Below are 23,962 nucleotides of genomic sequence, written 5' to 3' on the forward strand. Positions count from 1 at the left end.
GACTAGCATGATATTCTTCATTTTTTTGAATAGATTAGTATGTCATCAATGAAGATGATAACAACATATCTGAATAAGGCTTGAATACTCTATTCATAAAGTCCATGAATGTTGCAGGCACATTGGTCAAACTAAAGGACATAACTAGGAACTCATAATGACCATATCGGGTCCTGAATGCTGTATTTGGAATATCACATTCCCTTACCCTCAACTGATGGTAGCCTGATATGAGGTCTATCTTAGAGAAACAAGTAGCACCCTAAAGCTGATAGAAAAGATCATAAATTCTCGGAAGAGGAATACTTATTATTGATGGTAACCTTGTTCAACTGGCGGTAATCTATACATATCCTAACGGAACCATCTTTCTTTCTCACAAACAAGACCGGAGCGCCTCAGGGTGAGACCCTTGGTCGAATGAAGCCCTTATAAAAAAGATCTTTCAACTACTCTTTAAGCTCTTTCAACTCTGCTGGTGCCATTCTATATGGCGGAATAGATATAAGACGAGTATTTCGAAGAATATTTATACCGAAGTCTATTTCTCTCTCAGGAGGGACTCCGGGAAGATCATCAGGAAAGACTTCTGGAAACTCTTTTACTAGTGAAACTGACTAAATAGGAGGTATCTCAACACTAGAGTCATTAACTCGGACTAAGTGATAGACACACTCCTTGGAAACTAACTTTCTTGCCTTAAGGTACAAAATAAAACGACCCTTAGGCACTGCTGAACTGCTTTTCCACTCTAAGACTATTTTACTGGGAAATTGGAACTTGACTACTCGAGTTCTGAAATCTATTGATGCATAACAGGCATGAAGCCAGCCCATGCCTAAAATGACATCAAAATCTACCATATCTAACTCAACTAAGTCAGCCATGGTACTCTTGTGATTGATGGAAATTGTACAATCACGATAGACTCTCTTTGCTAGAATAGACTCACCAATAGGTGTAGAAACACTGAAGGGCTCACTAAGTTGCTCAGGAATAACATCGAAATTCATAGCAACATAAGGAGTTACAAAGGATAAACTCGCTCCTCGGTCTAGCAACGCATAAACATTAAAGTTAAAGACTTGGATCATACCAGCGACAACATCGGGCAAATCCTCTTGCTCTTGCTGACTAGTGATCGCATCAAGGAAGTCTACTCCTCTGTCGGTACTGTAAGTAGCTCCTCTAGGTGCACCCTTGTCTGATGGAGCAACTGATGAAGATTGGGCTTTATTGCCCTGATTCCTATTACCTTGGCGGTTCTTAGGGCACTCTTTCATGAAGTGACCCTCTTGTCCACACTTGAACAACTTGTGGAGCCATCGCGACACTTACCTAGGTGGGTTCTACCACACTTAGCACATGCAGGAGCCCAGTTACCTCATTGTGCCACACTACCCTGAGATTGGGCAGGTCTAGCCCTAAAGTTCTGTGAATTCTGACTATTGTACTCACATTTGCTCCTTGGTGCAGGTGCACTAACAAATAATTGAGCAGGTCCCTTCTGCTTATGTTGGAAAGAAGACCGGTTCGCCTTACTCTTTTGCTGCCCGGATTCATTCCCTGATGTCTTAACTCTCTTGTTCTTAAACTCTTCCTATCCATTAGCTTGTCCTCCTCAACTTGTTGCACATGGATCATCAGCCTTGTTATGCCCATGTAACCTATTAGCATGGCTGCCTTACTTTCCTTATTTGACAGACGAGGAAACCCAACAATGAATAAACTCATCCTTCTCCTCATGTCGGCAACCATCTATTTGCTTCTCTTAGCTCACGGGGAAAGAAGCGCCCCATGGAAGCACTCTAAAAAATAGTCCAACTTGCAATCGGTTACGCGCAAGCACGAGTTAGAAATAAACTATATAGAGATGAACTCTATCGCACAAAATGAGTATGAAGAAAGTGAAGGAAGTTCCTAAATGTTGCAGCCTCATAATTATAGATGTGGCGCGCTTCACACCGATAACTAGGACTCTATAGACACGGCTTCAGAGACTCCCTTGGACTCTTGAACTTTGTGCTCTGATACCAAGTTTGTCACACCCCGAGCCTACACCCTGGGCGGGACTGGCACCCGAGAACCATTGCTGGCCCTAAGTGAACCCTTGGCTTGGCTTGGCTTACTTACTCAGCGGAAGACTTTAAGCATTAAGAAAAGAACTCAAATGCAAGATAACTCAACTGTCTCAAACTAAACTCATAATGTTTTAGAATAAACATTTAACTTAGCCAAAATGGCAACTCAAATATGAACATAAGCCAATAACAAAGTAAAGACAAATGAACTAACTGACTGTCTATCTATGAAGCCTCTAATAACTGAGATGGATGTCGGGACAAGACCCACGACATCCTAATGAACTAAATACTGAAAAGCAATAAAAAGGGATCTTACGGAAGCAAGGAGGCTCACCAACAAACTCTGGAGCTCAACTAGAATCAACGATACACTAGAATGCTGATCCTGGTTACCTGTGTCTCCATCATAAAAAGATGCAAGCCAAATGACATCAGTACATTGAATGTACGAGTATGCGAGGGGAAATCTAAAAAAAGACATAATCTTGAAAGGAACTGAAAGAAACACTTACCTTGGTTTTACTCAACTCATGAACAGCTCAACTCAATATAATGCAATAAAACACATGCAAATATATAGAAAGCCTTTAAAACAGTAGAAAACAACTTAGTTCGTTAAAGAAAATGCAATAACAAACTCAACTTTACTCATATAATAAAGTAAATAGTTTTTGTGGGAGTTTCTCTAATCGACAACCACCACTGTGAGCCTAACTGGTGATACAACGTCTTGCCCACACTGCCAGAACTGTCCTATACTTTGCCGTCATATAGAATGTCTTAACTAAGTAGATCCACTAGTCTATGCTAAAAAGCAACTTAAGGAGTCATCTAAAAATTATGATCATTTACTACCCATGATGGCTACATGGTTTATGGAGACTTGAGTTAATATGAACTCGTGTCCCCATATCAGTGCTCAATACTACTCCCAAAATATAATTAGGTCATATGTTTTTAAAACATAACTTCTTTCTTTGGTTTGAGATAATTACTCAAAACTTAGCTTAAAAGCTCTCCTGGAATCAATGTTCCCTTTCTTGCTCAAATTTGAAAACATTTACTCTTTAGCTAAAAACTAGCTCAAAGGCTCTTTTGGAAATCAAGGTTTCCTTTCTTCTTTAAATGTGAAAACATTTTACTTTTGGAAATACATAGTCCCGATATACTCTTTTGAAAAATGAACTTCAAACTTTACTCTTTAACTCAACTCAAAACTCAAGTCTTAAAACAAGTTAAAACATTTGTAAAAGACTTTTGGAAGACTCTATAAACTTCTCTTGACTTGACTCTTAACCTCTCTTGATTTGACTCTTAACTTCTCTTGACTTGACTCTTAACTTCTCTTGATTTGACTCTTAACTTTCCTTGAATTGAATTATGGATTCAAGGATTGTGATTTGTGATAGGATAGATCTCATGATGTTTATGAGTGTTTTTAGATGGTTAAACATGAAAAAGATCAAGAAATCACTGTCTTGGAGCAAGTCCGCGACATATAGATGTATTTAAATTTTGGTCGCGAAAATACTTTTTGAGGTAGAACGGTCTGTGACCGCTCTGCGACGCGAAGACACTTTTCTCAAATCTGAGGAGCAGGTCCGCGACACGGCCCCAATGCCCAGATTCACCCGACTTTTTCCTTCTTTGTGTTTCCAGTAGCAATTCACCTAGACTCGACTATTTTTCTCAAATTCTCTTTAGATTCAGATACCCAACATATGTACCCAAGAACGTAACTTAACACCACTATAAAACTCGACGCGATAACCTCAAGAATTCCTCAATTCAGCCCAATTCAAGAACGAAAACAAATTCAAGAAACACATATGAAGAACACCACCTTTCAAACCTTTTTCGAACGCATTTCGCTAAACTAAACATGATTGGGGCTTGGGTGCACGAACCCAACGCTATGAAAGCCTCACATACCTCGTAGGGATTAACCCTTGGCGAAATCCACACGAAAATCTCCAAGAACTCGACGAAAAATGAACTTTTCTTCTCCTTTCTCCTCTTTTCTCTTTTCTCCAAGCCCTAGTGTATTTTGGTAAAAGCGTAAATTGATCTAATTCTGATTAGACCCTAACTTAATTACCAAAAATGAAATAAAACAATTGGGCAAGAAAAAGACCTAACTACCCTTTTAAAATTCGGATTGGTCTTTCCTTATCCAAACAACCCAACTTCCAATGGGCATATCTCACTGATACGAACTCGGAATAGTGCAATCTTGACGGCACTGGGAAGATAATTCAACGATCTTTCCTACGGTATCTGGAAGTACACCTAACTCATCCTGAGCTAGGAGTTATGGTCATTTGAAATTGACCAAAAACCCAAACTTAACATAACTTGACAATTTTCTAGATTTTTCATTCTTTATAAAAACAACTCTTTCTAATTCTAGCTCTTTCTAGTTCTTTCAAAAGCGAGGTGTTACACTAAAGTGTTGCTAAATCATAAGTCCCTCGTGTTCAATATTCGACTCTTTAAGTCACTGTATTATTTATACGACACGTACACTTGCATGTGTCTTTGGATCGAACAAATACTACAATATACACACACAAAAAACATTTTAAGATACCAAAATCTACAACATGCAAACTATGAAAGAGATATCTTCGCACTATTATAAACGAAGTTCTAGACAAAAAAAAAATGAAAATAATGGACTTATCTATTAATTTTCTTCTTTTCACCCAATAGTACAATCTCTTGTGAGGTTTAGCATACGGAAGGGAACAAATTAAGGATTAGTCAAGGAAATCCAACCATAGAAATCAACTTGTACACATCAACAAAATTTGCTCTACGAAAACTTCCAATAGTCCTTTGTTTGTTCACTTTCCTCTTTATTAAAATAAGTCCTTCGTCTTGGGATTGGATATTCAGAGCTCTCGGTGTGAGCTTTTGGATGATTTAGGGTGAAATTTTCCCAACACATAGAGTTTAACACAAAAGATACACCGAGGGAGTTATTAGCTCAAAACGATTTCAGCAAAAGTAGCTTAAAATGATTGCCAGTTAAAGATTTCACATGTTCTCTTTCCTCCGACATCATTGTCCTCGAGTCTTTTAGGCGGAAGCTTGATGATAATTTTTTGTTCCTTGAGACGACATCTAGAGCTCCGATGAACGGCGGCGGACCAAAGAAACCAGAATCTTTGCAACCTCACCTCCTCACCTCCTCCACTACTTTCCCCTTTCAGTTTTTGTCTGATTAATTTTTGTTGCTTTCCTTTTGTTTCAAATAAAATGAGGCCTTTGGCCCTTGCCTTTAATTAAAAAAAGAAAAAAAAAATGGACATTGTGTTCAAGTGTATATCAAAACTGGAAAAGGTCCAAAAAGTAGCTAGGTTGCGAGCCCATCTAAGATACTTCTCCCTGAGCCCACAACATTTTCACAATTGTCTAACCATCAAGCTCCAAATACCCATGGGCCATGACCAACTCAGTCTTCCTCATCTCTGCAGCTAAATCCCGAGCCCTCAGTCACCATTGAAACAGAGGGAAAAGCACTTTCCACTTTCTCCTCAGCTATCGCATCCTCACATTCATCATGTACAGATCCACATCTTCTCGCCTCAGAGCACTTAAGGTGAGCCGTTCGAGGTTTACATTATTACCCTCTATGCATATTCATACAAGTATTCCGAATATGTTTTTCTTAATGCTTTTTTGCTATCTGAAATTCTAATGAATCGCTTCTTATATGTTGTATTGGAACTTTGACTTGTTTGGTTTTAGATCTGATTAGATCAGTAATAGAAATGTATACATGTTTGACCTCAAAGTGCGGAAGTTAGATTATGCATAATTTCTCCATTTGCGTACTTAGTAAATCCTGAAATGTAACTGAGTATTTTCTTCACTTGTTTGAGATGATCACGGGTTGGGATGTTGCTTATTGCTGTACAGCTAGGTGTTAGTTGTATTGTGTGTAAATTCACAGAAAGAAGTGATTTTTAATGATAAAGTTTATGTTGTTGGTAGAATTTGGAAAATCAATTGAAAAGGCTTCTTGAGAAAAGAAAATTCAATGGCAAAAGTCCGTGTGTGGCTGGACACCACTGTTATCAAACAAAAACAAATCCGTTGCAGATGCATCCGTTATCTAACAATTAGCTTGATATAGACTAGGTCAAGTTAATTTTTTGAAATGTTTTCTTGAATTTTATTTTTGAAATGGGACTATAGTTTTTGAAAAACGATGCTATTTTAGTTTTTTCCTTGTGAAACTTGAAGTAGGGTATGTACCTTCCATTTTGATGGACCCAAATCGCTTGAAATCGTGAGATATTCCATACTAATTATTAATTGTGTGAATCCACAAATTTTCTCAAACACCATCGTTGCGTAAAAATAAAAGTATGAATAAAAATTTAATTGCATATGGAAACTTTATGTAACAGATAGTTTGATTTAGACTATGACTAGTTACTTTATCAGTTAATTTTTGAACATGATGCAATTTTAATTTTTTTTTCCTTGTTAAACTTAAAGTATAGTGTATGCTTTCCATATTGATGGACCCAACCTCTCTTGAAATCCTAAGATGCCCCCAAATTATGATTAATTGTGTGATTCCACATATGCTTTCCTCCCATCAATCTGTAGTAGTTTGGACCAACATTATTAAAAGCCGTCCCATATTCATAGAGATGAATCAATGTAAAGCGATGGGTTATTCCTTCATGGGCGAAACCATTCATTTCAGACTATTGCGTGCTTCAATGTGATCTCAACGAGAAGTGGTCAATTCTTTGAATGTCAATGTTGAGGGGTTGGATTAATATCGACATTATTGTATATTGGATGCGGAATCACATAATTTCTAATTCTTCAACGTGTATTATTATTTGTTGCTTCATTTTATTTGTATCTTACTATTTTGCTTTCATATTTTTCATGCAACCCTGCTTTGAAAACTTCTCTATTGAGTCGAGGGTCTATAAAAAACAACCTCTCTACCCCTTAAAGGTAGGGGTAAGGTCAGTGTACAGTTGTATTGTAGTTGGATGCTGACGTGAATTGTCTTTATTGACATTTGATTATTGTAGTATTGAATTCATATGCTTTTAATATAATTTAATTTTCTGTGAATAGTGTGTTCACTTGTTAGACAGTGCACTCTATTTCTCGGTTTTTGCTTCAAGCCCCACAATGTATATATATATATTTTACGAACACTGGTTGGAGTAATGGAATAGTCTCCAACTTGTTTGATGAGAAATGTGAAACACAAAGGAATTTAAAATCCCTGCTGGAAAATAAACTATCTCCTGTGTCCTCCTCTTCACATAGGTATTTTGGGGTAAGCTCTTGTTATTCACTTATGGTATCATTCTATTTTCTGAATGTTGAAAACTATGATAGGTTTGCGGAAGCAATAGGGTCTTGGCAAGATTTTTATGTTCAACTGCTGTTGCAACCAAGCCATCAGGGGCCCTCTTTAGTTGGCTAACTGGTGGTGGGTCAGATTCATTACCCCCTCTGGATTTCCCCCTCAAGGATATTCAGCTCCCTCCACCATTACCTGATTATGTTGAACCTGGAAAGACCAAGATAACAACTCTCACAAATGGTCTCAAAATAGCATCAGAAATATCAGCAGTAAGACCCATTTTAACATTCTTTTCTGGAATAAGTATCGAGTTAATTGTTTCAGTGAATCTTAATAGGTTCCAATTTATTGAGTTCAGAGCCCTGCTGCCTCTATTGGTTTATACGTCGATTGTGGTTCAATTTACGAAGCACCAGCTTCATATGGAGCCACACACCTCCTGGAACGCATGGCCTTCAAAAGCACATTAAACCGAAGCCACTTACGTATTGTACGGGAAGTTGAAGCAATTGGTGGTAATGTAACTGCTGCTGCCTCACGACAGCATTTGATATACACTTACGATGCTTTGAAAACATATGTTCCTCAAATGGTGGAGCTGCTTGTTGACTCTGTTAGAAATCCAGCATTTTTAGATTGGGAAGTTAGCGAACAGGTTTCCTTCTTATCTGTTTCCTTCTTGGGTTGTCCTTGAAATACAATGAAACTATTTCTTTGTGTTGGATTGCGGGTAATAATATCCTACATATGTAGCTTGAGAAGGTTAAATCGGAGATTGATGAGTACACCAAAAACCCACAACACTTGCTTCTGGAGGCAGTTCACTCTGCCGGTTATTCTGGTCCGTATGGGAATTCTCTTGCAGCCACAGAAGCCACAGTGAACAGGTTGAACAGCACTGTATTGGAAGAGTTTGTAGCTGTGAGTGTCAAAAGAATTGTTCTCCTTTTTCAGCCACCCTGTTTTGGATCCCACGTTTTATTACTCTTTTTATAAATGATAAGTATTATGGATGTCGACTTTTTACTACTTTTATAGAGCAATTTTCGTATTTTGATGACTTCTTATTCTTACAGGAGAATTATACTGCTCCTCGTATTGTTCTTGCTGCATCAGGTGTTGAACATGAAGAATTGTTAAAAGTTGCAGAGCCTCTTTTATCGGACTTACCTAAGGTGCCCCGCGCTGAGGAGCCAACACCTGTGTATGTAGGAGGTGATTACCGCCGCCAAGCTGATTCAGGGGTGTGTCCTTGAAATCCTTCCCCTTTCCTCTTCCCTCTCTCTGTACATGTGTTGATTCGACAACTAACATGGTTTTATGTATTTCTCTAAAAGCAGATGACTCATTTTGCACTTGCTTTTGAAGTTCCTGGTGGCTGGCTAAAGGAAAAGGATGCAATGACTTTAACTGTTCTTCAGGTATTTAATTTTCATGCAACTATTGAATTATTGTTTAAGATTTCCCTTCTGGTGTCGGTTCTTCAAGAAATTCATAGTCAAATGTGTTAATGGACTTGCTTAAGAATGTCAAGTAATTTAGAATATCAATGGAGAAGGAAAAACAGTTTTAGGCTGTTGTTTGATAATGAAAAAGATAGCAAGTAGTTGTTACTTCCCATCAAAAAAGCTTTTACAGGTAATCTGCTGACACTCTTATGCCCGAAAGTATTTGACTACAACTTTTCTACTCCGAGATGCACAAAAAATAATGTCAACTTTTACCTCCTCTCACTATACTTTTGGAAGTCAACCAAATATCATTTGAAGTCTTACTCTTCCGACAAAAAAATAATAATAGGAGATGGCTAGGGTCTAAGCTTGCAGTATTAATTATGACTTCCCTAATAGACCATTATTAAGAGATCTTTGCATGATTTCAAAGTACAATACATCTATACATGCAGTTAATTGGATGCCTCATGGGCTAAAAACTAGTCTAACATGCATTACCCGGTTCCTACGTTGGTGGTAGCAGGCACCCGTGGAATTAGTCGAGGGGCACAAAAGCTGTCCCGAACACCACAGTTGTGTTTAAAAAAAGTTAAACATGTTTATTGGTTATCCAATGTATAAAAGGTGATACATGTTTGGACTTCGGAGATTGTTGAAGTTTTGTTTCTTGCATCTTATTTGAGACAAGAAAGTATGTACTTCTATATCTGGTAAGTGTCTTATATAGTAGGGTTTTATAGTAATTTCCTGAAATCTAGAGGATTTACAGGTTGCTGGTGTCTTTGAAGTTTATTTGGAAATAATTTTGGTCTTCTAGTTAGTAATATTTGCTTACTCATTGGTGTATGGGACTGTTTCAGAGGCCACTTAGGTCTTAAACACCACTGTAGCTTCCAATATTCATCTAAGTGAAATTGTTTGAAGTAATGTGCTTTCTTTAGATTGTGTAATGCAATACTAAGTAATGGTGGGTTTGCCCAAGGGACACAGAAGTGATCGCTAGAGTTTCTTTCTTCCATTCTTTCTGTTGTTGCTGATGATGAACCATCTTTTAAGCTTAACCGACAACCAAGCTGTTATCCATCAAGGAAAGCTCCAGACAAAATCTGGTCCTCATAAGAAAAATCCATGTCATATTTATCCCGAATCTGTGGTAAGATAAATCCTAGAAACACCACAAACATTTGAATACAACAATAAAGTGGAAAAAATGATTTGTGTTTGAAATCAAACAATACATGGTTGCACTTCAATAAACCTTTCTTTTAAAAATATTAATCAAGTCACTCGTACAATAAACTAGAAGGTGTGGCCTAGGTCAATGAAGTGTGTTGAGAAACATAAGATCTCAGGCTTAAATCCTAGGCAAAAACACTAGGATATTTCGTCCTATATGTCCAAGAATTACCCAGTACCTGTGTTGGTGGGAGGTAGCAGGTACTCCTTGGAATTAGACCATCTTCGACCTTACTCTATTTTACTCTCCATTCTCTATATTTTTTTTATTTTTTTTGATGACCGAGAAATCTGTCTGTGACCCGCCCTCTCTTCTAAACTCGGTGGATAATGGTCCCGCCCCTCTACCCTTCTCCCACTTAAATCCCAGGCTTCGCTTTGCGTGGTGTGAGGCTTGAACCTGCAACCTAAGCCACAAATCCTCCACCTTTTGCCACTCGAGCTAGGCCTTGGGGGCATCTCCATTCTCTATATTTGGAGAGTAAACTAGAGAATGTCTTCTCCAAGCACTCTCTATTTTACCCTCTACTCTCCAATTATAGAGAGTTGAATTGTAATTCTCCAAATTTGGAGAACTAATATTAATACCGTCTATTTCACTTTTTGAATATTATATTATTATTTCTAGGGAAAAGGGTCAAAAATACCCCTCAACTTTGTTTTATTATTGGCCAGTCGGAATTGCATTGAATCGGCGTAAAAACTCTCTTTTTACTGAGTTCTATTACTATATGTTGAGATGGGTTTGATGATGACGAAGAATAAACACCTTTGAGGCAGAGACAAAATATGAAGTTTTATTGTTTTCTTGTGAATTAGTGAGAATATAAATGCCCCATGAATTGATTTAGAAACAGGGGTTCAAATCGATTTGTGCCGGTTTGTCGGAATCGAAGAAAGAACAGAATGAGAACGAAGAGAGTTACCCTTCAATTGCTTGACGACTTGTTTGAGGCTGACGATTTCAATTATCATGTGAACTTTTTGATGGAGTAAGAAAAAGCCATTGTTATCGTTCTAAGCTTTTTCTTCGATATGTGCACAAGTTGAAGAGAGAAGAGAAGAGAGAGGATTGTGTTATTAGTCGACGGGTTATACCATAGAGGGGTCAGGATATTGGGTTTAAAATGGGAATGGATCTTTTTAAAAAAATTCGGATTAATTTGTGTTGATATGGGGATTTCTGTTAGTAAAGGGGTATAAATGGTGAAATTAGTGACGGCGAGGGTATAAATAACTTTGTTTTAACGGCAGGGGTATAGTCAACTAATAAAACAAAGTTGAGGGGTATTTTTGACCCTTTTCCCTTATTTCTATTATTTTGTAATTAAATATGTTATTTTTCATATAAGGATATTAATTAAATTTTTAATATTCATAATTCTTTTAAAATGTAATATAACATTTTTTAAAAAAGATTATTTAATATATACTACTTTCATCCTGAATTCATAATATCTCAAATATTTTTTTATTTTTTTTCACTTCAAGTGTATATAATTTACTATAATTATTATTTTTCACCATGAAGAATGCACAAAATTTAAACGATAAAATGAAAATTTTAATTTAAAAATACAAAACATAATAATTTAAATACAAGACAACAATACAAGACATACATAACATAATAATTTAATAATTTGGTAGGTCATTTTCAAATTTAACAATATTCGAAACAAAAATTAATGTATGATCCCGAGAAGTTGTGGTTGTGCTTGTTGATTTCTTTTTTCAATTATTCGTAGTTCTTTAGAAATTTAGAATAAAATACAAATCTATATTATATAAAGAATTTGAAAAATCAAATTAAACTTTATATTACGTGAAAATTATATAGGGTGATTATTTGGAAAAAAAAGAAATGATCTAAAATAAAAATAATAATATAATTTTGAGGAGAGAGAAGAGGATTCTTTTTTAGAAAGTAAAATAGAGAATTGGGTTGCAGCTGGTTGTCTGAAAAATAGAGAACTCTATATTTGGAAAGTAAAATAGAGGATTGGGTTAGAGATGCCCTTTAGTCAAGGTGTGCACAAGCTTACTGACACCACAATTATCAAAAGAACAAACTTGTAAAGAACATATGCATGTAAGTTTTCAGTAAGAGAGGATTTATGCATGTATGATTTACGTCTGTCTATAGTTTTGACAAATTCTTCGAAAGGTTATTACTTGTTGTTTATATAGTAGTCAGCAATTTGGGGATTTCATTCATTAAGAGATATTATGAGCTTGAATTTGATATACAACAAAAACCTTGCATTGCGCCTCTATGATTATTTGGAGTATCCATCTATGTGATAGTTTAGTGTTTGTGGTGGGATGTGGTCTTGGATGGTCATATTTATTGTGGATTTAACAGATGCTTATGGGAGGAGGTGGATCTTTCTCAGCTGGTGGTCCTGGAAAAGGGATGTATTCTAGACTATGTAAGTTGTCCATATATTTGGTACTTAATATATGGCACTTCAGCATAAGCAGTTTCATTTGACAAACACAATTTATGTAGAAACTCTTTTCGTTCTGTTAACAATCTAGATACAGTCAATTAAATGAGCCTTGTGATATTCATGTGGATTTGTACTGCTTACCAGAGGCTATTTCCCTCCTTAAAGTTGAATTTGCATGTTTGATATTACTCTTTCATATGAAACAATAGTTATTCCTCTTGTTCTTCTCATCTGTCTACTAATGTAATTATGATACAATTATGAGCAGATCTCCGTGTCTTGAATGCATACCCGCAGATCCATGCCTTTTCCGCATTCAGCAGTATTTATAATAACACTGGACTATTTGGAATTCAAGCAGCCACAGTAAGATACCTACTTCGATTTTTTCGTTATGGTTTAGCTATCCCAAACTTTATTTTTATGTAACGGTCAACTGGCTAATCCTTTATCTGTCTTAATATTATCTATTTTATCTGGTATTTTCACAATGTCTCTCAATCTTATACTTCAAATTTGTTTGAGATTATTTTTCTCTTTCCTTTTTCTTTTATTTCATAGCTATTATCTAAATCTCTAGTATTGATGCTTTATTTGAGTGTCTAGATGTGCTTATACATGTCTTCATAATGTGAACCTTATCATTTATGTTTGCTTATCCGCCTTACAACTAACAATATACAGCAACCTCTCAATGAGATCTGGATACTTGAAATTGATGCTTGCAAAAATACATTTGAACTTGCTAAAATCTGGCAACTAATAGAGACGTACTATACCACTATTCATTCCTTGTCTGAGTACATTATCTATCTTCTCCCATTTTAAACTTGTCTGCCTTTGCTTGAGGTAACATGTTTTAGAAATAAACCTTTTGGGATGCAGGTTATGAAAAGTAAGTTTTTTTTAAATTTAAATATCTCTGTTTTCTTGCAGGAATCAAGTTCTTGCTTTTTTTTTCTTTTCATTTTATTTCTAGTTCCAGTTATTCCTACCAGTAATCTAAGCCACATGAGAATGTTCTCCATTAGCAGTAGGTCAGTATCATTAACTTTAAGTGTTGGTGAGCCTTCTAGATTGCTCATGATCAGTCTTTGGAACCCGCATTTCACAATTTAAGAGATCATGATCATTTCACTTATTCTTTTGCTGGGTAATCTCGTGAGTGTTCTTATTTTGGTATGCATGGAAATGATGGTGCATTGCAGAAACTGTCGGGCTGGAAAACAATATGCATGCCTGGATAGGTGGTAGTTCGCGCTACAAGAGGAGTGTAGGATTTCAGATGAAGTAATTTCATGGTCATTATAAGAACATAGAAATTAAAAGGGAACTATTTTCCAAACTATTGTCGTCTTTAGTCAAAAGAAGGGCTATGTTGGCAGGGTCATTCTCAGAAATTCTTTGCAATTCAGTTTAACATTGTAGTAAGTTATAAAAGAAAAAGAAACTATTGTAAGTTTCCATAAGTAAAGTAATATGCATGTGATTGACTTTCCCATGTCTCAGGTTGCAAATTCCCAAAAACTAGTATATATGTTTTCCTTGTATGAACCAAACTGCGCATAGCATCCTTTTCCTTTGGGGAATAAATAAAAATCTTGTTGCTCTGGATCTTGTTATTAATGTAATGAGTGACATTCCGTTGCATATGTCAAGCAAAGTTCATTCTGTGAAGCACTCCCAGATTTTTGCATGTTATTTGTTCACGATAAGTAGACTTCCTAAATTAAAAGCTTAATTGTTGTCTCTTTCTGGTTATTTTCTTCAGACCTCAGATTTTGCACCAAGAGCTATTGAAGTAGCGGTTAAAGAGCTTACTGCAGTTGCAAACCCTGGCGAAGGTTTGACAAATAACTTGGAATCCTTGAATTTATGTGTAATTTTTCGTCTGTCTTCCTTAATTCTCATGAGAACATGTTTTACTTGACTAATATGCTAATTCAGTAATGCTGTCTGCATTAAACTGTTACTGACTGTTTTGCTGCCCTTGCCCTGTTTGTTTTACTCGTTTCATGCAGTTGACATGGTACAGCTAGACCGTGCAAAACAGTCAACGAAGTCTGCTATTCTGATGAACCTGGAATCTCGTGTATGTGATAGTTGGTTGATCTTTTAGATATCATTTGCTAGATGTTGAAGATATATATCCATAAGTGCATATCTGTTATGTACTTATCGCTTATCTCTAATTTGTAGATGGTTGCATCCGAAGATATTGGGAGACAACTTTTGATATACGGAGAGAGGTATGCCCTTGTTTCTTGTTAGAGTGGGTAAAAGTTTCACATTAGTTGGGGAATAGACTGGTGGTCTCCTTATATGGACTTGGGCAATCCTTCTCTCTTGAGCTAGCTTTTGAGGTTGAGTTAGGCTAGGTGCCATATCTTTACATGGTAGAGAGTGTTAGAGTGGGTAAAAGTTCCACATTAGTTGGGGAATAGACTGGTGGTCTCCTTATATGGACTTGGGCAATCCTTCTCTCTTGAGCTAGCTTTTGAGGTTGAGTTAGGCTAGGTGCCATATCTTTACATGGTAGAGAGTGTTAGAGTGGGTAAAAGTTCATCGGTTGGTGTATGGACTGTTGGTCTCCTCTTTATATGGACTTGGGCAATCCTTCCTTCTTGAGCTAGCTTTTGAGTTAGGGTCAAGTGCCATATCTTTACATTTTTGATGTTAGCTTTAGAGACTTAATTATTAGAAAAGATTACCAACAACAACATATCCAGTATTAGGGGTGGCAAAAGCAAACCCAATTTGCCAACCTGTTCAAGTTTAACCCGCCATTTATTATCTCAACTCATTACAACCCATTAAAAATTGAGTTGATATGTAGCTCAAATTGACTCATGAGAAATCTTGTCAAAATATTTTTAAATAATTTTTTTTTAATATGTTATAGGTAGCCATAATAAAGAATAATAATAATTTTATTAGGTATTAAAATTTATAAAAGAACAAATACAACAATTAAAACTTAGTATGTATTGGGCGGGTTGGGTTATGGATCTTAGAAGAATTCCACTTTGAAGCATGACTCTTTCTATTTCTGTGCTGGCATTTGAGACTAAGTGTGGTAGCGGGACTGAAACCGATACAATCGAAAAATTGGACCGGAATCAACATCAACCAAGTGGGAGCCGGTCGGAATCGGATGTATCAGTAATAATAGGAATGGCTTCAAAATATATAACTTATTTTATAATTCTTTTAAAAGTATAACTTAATAAGTTAAGACATTTTTTAAAGTTTAAATTTCAAATTCTTAAGTTTTAAAAGTTTAAATTTAAAATTTTCAAAACTATAACTAACTTAGTTACCTAAGTTTGAATCTTTTTAAACTGTATCAAACTTTCAATTTTCAAACTTTTTTAATTCCAAATTGTAACTTGAAACATTTGAAAATTGAAATATAAAAAAGACTTGTATTAAATTGAAGACAATAATTAATTTTTTTTAAGGCGAATAGCCTATAATTTTATTCTACCAGGTTCTTCATTACGTACTACTTCATTTATTCTATCAGAATTACACAAGTCATACAATTTCTAGCTGCAACCTTGATGATATCTTTAACTGTTGTCAAACTAGGTAATTTGTGAGCTTGAAGATCTGAATTTAAATGTATTTTTTCAACTATTTGTGATGCACCTATTTCTTAGTACAAAGTTGTGTTGAATGAACAAACAGATAAATAAATTTGAGGAATATGAATTTTTTTAATTTTTTTTTTCAATCATTGACTTAATGGACTCTTTAAACCTTGGAATATTTTTGAATTTTAAAAATTTATTAGAAATGACACAAATATTTGGTAAAACTAAACAAATAGTTGGATAATAAAGTCTAGATATTTGTTTTGTAGCTAAATAAATTTTTTTGTACTATAATCCATATTTGAAGTATAAGTATTTCAAACTATTTGTAAAAGTTTTCTATATTCATAAGCAACTTTAAGCATTTTATATAAAGAATTTCATCTAGTAGACATTGTTTTTGAAATTTTTCTAGGGGGAAGATTAAATTCACGACAATGGTTTTCAAAATCTTACATCTAGCGTTTACTTGACTTAAAAATAAAATCCTTTTTGAGCAGTTTTCTAGTGTTTGGATTAGTTTAAAACAAGTGCTTAGTTTTAAGCTAAAATGACAAAAATAAGCCAAAAGCCGAAAGTTAGAATTTCTAACTTTTTTTTTGAGAAGGAAGTGATCAAACAAAGGGCAAATAGTTAGAATTTCTAACTTACGACTTTTGGCTTATAAGAAAAAATTGAAAAGCCAATCCAAAAAAGCTCTTGCCTCGTAGTCACTTCACCATCTCATCTCTTTGTTCTATTATATTTCAATATTTGACTAGACATAGAGTCTATGGTCATATTTTGATTCTTTACATTATTTCAGTGATAGCTGAATAATTTTAAAGTACCAATTGAAGAACTAGATTTATAGATGAGACATATCATATTAGAATTTAAAAACTGAATTATGTATATATATGGAGCAATCAAATTTTTTGGAGTGGGTCAATATCTTGAATCGTCCTAAAATGAAGAGTATTATATGTATCAGATACCTTATTATTTGTTGTTGCTACTGTTCTTTTCTTCACTATTTTCTACTTTGCTTCTTCACTATTGTATTTCCTTTTCATACTATTTTTGACATGTCTTACTTGAGCCAAGGGTCGATTGAAAACAACCTCTCTACCTTATTTATATGGTAGGGTAAGGCTGTGTACACGCCACCCTCCCTAGACTCCAGTTTATTTTCTTAAAGAAACTGGTATTGTCCTCTCTAGACTCCACTTATGTAATTACACTAGGTATGTTGTTATTGTTGGAAGGGAGTGTATTATGAAAGTAGATCTAGGTCGAGAGAGAATAGGCTTCTTGAGGATCCGCTGGAGCCGGATTAAGAAATTCAACCCATGTTGTGGTGGCAAACAAATGTGTTAGGTTGTATTTGGACGGGTTGAAATTTGACGACTTCAAAAGCTAATAACTGGGTTCAAAATTTAAAATTTGTACATATTTAGTGAATTTCGTAACACAAATACTAGGTGTAGGACAAACCTACTGTGATTAGCCGAGCCTGTATGCTGCCTTCTAGATCCGCCCCCGGTTGAAAATGGGTTCAACAGGAAAAAGAGTCTTAACCCGAACTACCCATAATTACACGGATCAGAAGTGGGTTTGGTCAAACCCATATATTTAATACAGGAGGACATAACATGTTTGAGGGTTAGGGCAAAATCAATTAAATCGGACTTGGTCATACTCGCCATTGGCTTCATGAGAAATGACAAGCTCAAACAGATTTTTGAGTGCTGTTCAGAGTTACAAATTGTCAAATTCTGTGTACATGCAAGCATCAGACTACTACCTAGTGCACAATCCTGATGTAAACATGACATTCTGGATTATGATCACAAATGCATTCGCCTTTTAATTTCACATCTGGCAATAATTCGATTTTCAGCAAGTGTGGCAAATCTATACACCTCAGAAATCAGGTGCCGATGGCTGGCAGAGCCTCTGGGTCAAGGTCACGAGAGATTATTATTATTATTATACAATTGCAACACCGTACTAGAATCACACATGGATTGCTGCAATGGTTCAAGCATAATAGGGTTGGATATTTGCTTAGGCCAAGATAAAAAAATTACTGTATCACACACACCCCCTCCACACACACCCGAAACCACCCAATTTCTTTTCAACAAAAAACTTCTGAGGATCCGTGGTTCTAAATTGTTTTTTTTCCCCTTTGCCCTGTTTTGCTTCTGGATCTTCAGGAAACCAGTGGAGCATGTCCTGAAAGCCATTGATCTGTGGTTCTAAATTGTTTTTTTTTCCCCTTTGCCCTGTTTTGCTTCTGGATCTTCAGGAAACCAGTGGATCATGTCCTGAAAGCCATTGATGCAATTTCAGCAAATGATATTGCTTCTGTAGCACAAAAGCTTATTTCTTCTCCCTTGACAATGGCATCCTATGGAGACGGTGAATCCTTTCACTAATTATTTTTCTTTCCTTCCCTATTTTTTTGTTTTGTTCGGGGTAGTTTTCTCATTTGCTTTCTGAATGGCAGTTCTTTCACTCCCCACATATGACGTGGTTAGCAGCAGGTTTCATTCCAAATAAAAAATTTCTAACTTGGGAATTTAGAGCTTCGCTGTTGCCTCAATTTGTGGAAAATAAGGAAATGCACAAGCTATAGATAAATTAGCCATCTGCCAAGCTTTTGGTGAGCAGCTTTTCGGCACAATTTATTCTTTGGTGTACCTTTTGCAAGTTATTCAGCACTTTATTCTTGATTCATGTGATAATACTCTTTGATTTGAAATGCTAATAAATGCGACTTTAAAGCTGAAGGCCTAAAGCTAAAGGTGGAAATAATAAAATTTGTAAGTCACCAGAGTTCCCTGGTCAGCAGTTCTGTATTCTCTAGATGCACAAGTGATGAAATATGCTGGTTGAGGGTTAGTGACTAAATATCAGATGTCGTTGCACAAGTGATGAAATGTGCTGCTTCTAACAAGTGAAGAGCTATTGCAACCACCAACTTCTTTGTCTTAGTTTAATCGAACTTGCTGCATGTTTCTGGGTTGCTTTGCAAGTTGTCATGACATTTTTGAAGGATTAGGTTTTCAACTTCACCGTTCCTTTTGTGGGAATACAATTCGAGACGAAGCGTTTCAAAGAAACTTTCTTCCTCGAAAAGATTTAGAATTAAGGCAAGTAATGAGAAATATGAAAATAAGAGGTTTTGTTTGTAAAATGATAGCAATAGCAACAAAAAGTATGGTGATGACACCCTACTCACTCGTATAGGTCCTGTTTGAATATGATTTGAAAGCAAATTAATTAAAAGTTAAGAGTGTTGTTTGGACATATAATTAGACAACTTCGTTCTTTTATAACTATGAAAATCGAGTAAGTTATGAAAACTATCAAAAATTTCTCCATTCATATATGATCTTAGCAAATTATAGTTCTAAACAAGCTATCAAATATCCCAAGGTACCATAGTCCACGTTGATAACTAGCCTACAACATATTGTTGTTATAAATAAATGTTTGTGATTACAATTTTTTAAATACACATAATATTATCGAAGGAAGAAATAAGCGTCTACGTGCATGATCGACAGCCTCCTTCGGAGATTGCTCCACCACCCTCATTACTACTATAAACACTACAACCCCAACAGACTTTGCTTTGAACATCTGCAAGTACATAGATTGGAGACAAACCATCGTTGGAACCTGAAAAACCTCCCCTCAAGTCACTATCACAATACTCCACTCTACCAAGCACAAACCATACTAAAACAATATCACAACCACAATCCCTGCAGATTCAATACACAGAAACTACAAACCAGCAAGCAACACCAAATTATACGTTGGCGTTGTTGAAATAAAGGGAGAATGTAGTTGGCCTTGTTGAAAACAGACATGTTTTAATAAAACTAACCTTGCTAGAGGATAACATAATAATGCTTTATCACTTTTTGTTAATATGTATATTTATTGCCGCTAAAATCCATTTTTGTTGTAGTGTTTCTCTCCATCTCTTTCTCTTCTACTCTCTCGCCTCTCTCCTCTTTCTTCCCTCTCTCTCTGATCTCTCTCCCAATTTGTATTTTCACGTTTCTCCCTCGTATTTTGTATTTTCACCTATCTCCCCCTCTTTATATTTTGTATTTTCACCTTTCTTCCTTTTGTGTTTTTGTATTTTTCGCTTCTCTCCTTCTCCCCCTTTTTGTCTTTTGTATTTTCACCTCCCTCCCTCTTTATATTTTTTATTCTCACTTCTCTTTGTATCTTGTATTTCTTCCATTCTCTCTTTGTATTTATATATTTTTGAGGTATTTTGCAAATATATTTATTGTATTTGATCATATGTGCATTTATGTTGTATCTTCTCCCCCCATCCCCTCTCTATATTCTATATTACCATCTCTCTTTGTATTTTTATATTTTTGAGGTGTCATGCGATTGTATTTATTGTATTGATATGTACTTTTAGGTTGTATCCTCTCTCTTGACCCTTTCTCTCTGCATTTATATATTTTTTTGAGGTCTTAGAAAACTATATTTATTATATTTATATGTGCATTTAGGTTGAATCCGTTCTCTCCCCCACCTCTCTCTTTGTATTTCTATATTTTTGAGGTGTCAAGCAACTGTATTTGTATTTGCTTAAGGTTGTATTATGTATTTCCACCTCTCTCTCTTATATATACTACTTGTATTCATTTGCTCTTATATCATTATATTTGTATATCAATTCACTCTTATATTACTTGTATTCATATACCCTTGTATTACTTGTATTCATTCGTTCTCTTATTATCATTTATATTCATTCGTTCTTGTATCACTTATATTAAAAAATCTCGTACCACGTGTATTCATTCACTTTTGTATCACTTGTATTTATTTGCACCTGGAAAGGTGTATCGAAAAGAAGAAAGAAAAAAGGCTAAAGAGGAAAACCATATATAATTGATACAAATGCAAAACAAGATATAATTACCCTGTGCGCACCCAAAGGGTAGCGGCTGCGGGTTTCCCTTGTCTTCAAAAAAAAAAAAAAAGGTATAGAGGAAGAGGGAGAGGGAGTGAATACGAAATTGACAAAAACACAAAAATAAAATACAAGAAAAAATGCTCTAGGGAGAGGAAAAGAGAGCAAATATACAATTAATACAAACACGCATGCAAAGCAAAATACTAGATTCTTTTTTGCTAAAAATAGAGAGAGGGAGAGAGAAGAGGAGGAGCGAGGCAAGAAAAGGAGAGAGATGTTAGAAAAAGTGAAGTGTAGTTATAGTATCTACTTTTTTAAAAGTGTAGGTTTATACATAAACGACATAGCACATTCGTGTAGTCTCTAAGGGCTTATAAGCGCTCCACTCGGAGCGAAGCCACTAACTATGTAACTTTCTCGTAAATAAGATAAGAAGAGAAACTCTGCTCCCACAATATAATATAATGGTTGAATATCATATGTCCTACTCCATAATTTAACTAGTGCTTTTGGTTCACGCCGGCTCTTGTCACAACCAAGCAAGGCCCATTGAGAACCCTTACATGGATATCCTTCGTTGTAAACTTGTAATTATGATATTTATACAAGATTATTAAACTCTTTTAAGCTTTATCTCTTATACTAGAAAATTAGCAAAAACAAATTATATAGACAACAGTAAGGCTTTTAAGCTTGAGGAGTTTGATGAATGAATGGAAAAAAGTGCAACTATTCAAACTGAGCTGATTTTCTTTCCAATTAAGTGGTACGTAAAAGGAATTATCATTTTACTATAGGATCTCGGCCATATGTCTTGATAATAAGTCCCATTTTCTGAAGGAATAATCATGCAATTAGATGAGATGAAGTGATTCATATTGCTTCATTTTAATTAATTACAAGAAAGGCATAGCTTGTGGGAACAAAAAGATGGAGTCACCAAAAAGCCAATGCCAAATATTAGATGGACCTAACTCCATACTACGTACGTACCACTCTCTCTCTCTAACAAGTTGTTACCTTATTCTATTGTATTTTTGGTTTAAATACAATTTTTGTTTTGATTGTTACTTAAATTTAACTTATTATATCATTAAATTCATCGTTAGATAACAATGAAAAGTCTCATTAACGCCTGATTTAATGTGAGCGCGTTGGTACCTTACATTTTATTTTCTCATTTTACCTTTACTTATTTACTTATATATATCCTATTTTAGCCTTTACCCTACCTTTTTTTTTCTTTTTATAATAGCCTTACCTGTTACTTTTCTTATAGGTTTATCCTTCAAATTATTGGTGTGAGATATTATATATGTAACAACGAAAAAATGATACAATCTATCCAAATTAATATTATATTTATTGAAATAATAGTACATTACAATACAGTAAGATATAATACAATAATGAAACAAGTAACAACTCTCTAAACAAAGTGTAAATCTCTATATATAAGAAAAAAAATGTTGAGAGTCATACCCAACACATATGACTACACTCCCCTTTTGTTTTAATGTAATGTAATTCCTATCTTCTACGCTACCTACTTTCATCCTTTGTTTTTTTTTTGTGGACAAGGAGAATAATGAGTAAAATCTTTCAACTTTGTCCTTTGTTGCTCCTTCCTATAACGTATTGGTTTGTCTCACCCTATTAGACTTGAAAATAAATACTCTTTTTCCTTTTATCACTCACACTCTTTATCCTTTCTTGCTTAGGCTTTATCTAACCAAATATTATTTGTTTATTCCTCTTCCTTGTTTTTTGCCTCAAATCATGAACAAAAAGGACAAGAATTAATATGTGTCTAGCAAAGAAAGATCAAAACTAAAGTGATAGATTTCAATAAATTTGTACGAGTTTAACGGCAAATTTTAGTCATCCAATATAAAAAGAATATGTTTCTCTTTTTATATAATATATTCTTTAATTCATATGAAGTAACATAATAAATGAGCATGCATGAAATGTCTTAGATCATGAAAATATAAGCAAACATTTTGAATTGTTAACGTACAATATTTTCACCAAAAAGTTACTCTCACCATTCCCCAATACCCCAATATTGACCGTTTTGAAAATAAAATACTGAGTTCATTTGTTACTCTTTTTCACCCCTTAGTTGTGGTGGTACCCGACTAACCATATGCCATGAAAATATTAACCAAAGCTAAATATGCGGAAGCAATTAACCTAATGTGATGATATGCCCAATTAATTATACCTCCAAAAGGAACTATAATGCGATTGTTGTTCGGTTACGTTCGATTTCACGAGGAATATAGTTTGGACCCAGGTCAATTGTGGTTATTTATGCTCTTAGTCGTATTATTTCCGTAAGGTGGGGGTGGGGGGGATTGTGTAATAAGCAATCTTTACATTCTTCACAAGTAGTAAGTAAATGTGCTTTTGAATAACGAGAGACGAAACTAGGGTTTTGTGATCCCCATGAAGTTATAACTTAGTAAGATCCTATATCAGTAACCTTTTGTAGTGTGTAATATGATCGGTAACTTAAGTTCACCTAAGTGGCTGGTTTCCTAAATAGGCGAATATCACCACTCAACTTGGTCCATCTACGGGTGTTTACTTTACTAACCCATACTCTTGATCCCAAATTAGATATTCCAAACAAGACGAGCTATTAGATGATGATTGATAACTTCAATTCTCCGTTATATAATTTCTTTTTCCATTCGTCACCCCTTTGGTCCAATAAGTAAGAATATACAGTGTTCTAATGTTTGCAACCATTAAAAATTAATCCAAACAAAGCGTAAACAATACATTTGTACATGCTTTTCAAGGATTACTGATATTAGGTCTACTTTGTTAATTCTTCAT

At 35.1% G+C, this 23,962-nt stretch overlaps 1 protein-coding gene across 2 annotated transcripts; it reads left to right on the forward strand.

Moving 5' to 3' along the window:
* Positions 1–5,424: 5,424 nt before the first annotated feature.
* On the forward strand, positions 5,425–18,944 carry LOC102606132 (mitochondrial-processing peptidase subunit alpha-like). Of its 2 annotated transcripts, NM_001287995.1 has the most exon segments (13): positions 5,539–5,688; positions 7,467–7,703; positions 7,793–8,089; positions 8,188–8,355; positions 8,511–8,678; positions 8,775–8,855; positions 12,490–12,556; positions 12,846–12,943; positions 14,349–14,421; positions 14,599–14,669; positions 14,777–14,826; positions 18,467–18,579; positions 18,668–18,944. In NM_001287995.1, coding segments are annotated over 13 exon segments (1,515 nt in total). In that variant the 5' UTR covers positions 5,539–5,649; the 3' UTR covers positions 18,721–18,944.
* The last annotated feature ends 5,018 nt before the right edge of the window (positions 18,945–23,962 follow it).

Source organism: Solanum tuberosum, unplaced genomic scaffold (genome assembly GCF_000226075.1).
Source record: "Solanum tuberosum cultivar DM 1-3 516 R44 unplaced genomic scaffold, SolTub_3.0 scf00003, whole genome shotgun sequence".
NCBI lineage: Eukaryota > Viridiplantae > Streptophyta > Magnoliopsida > Solanales > Solanaceae > Solanum > Solanum tuberosum.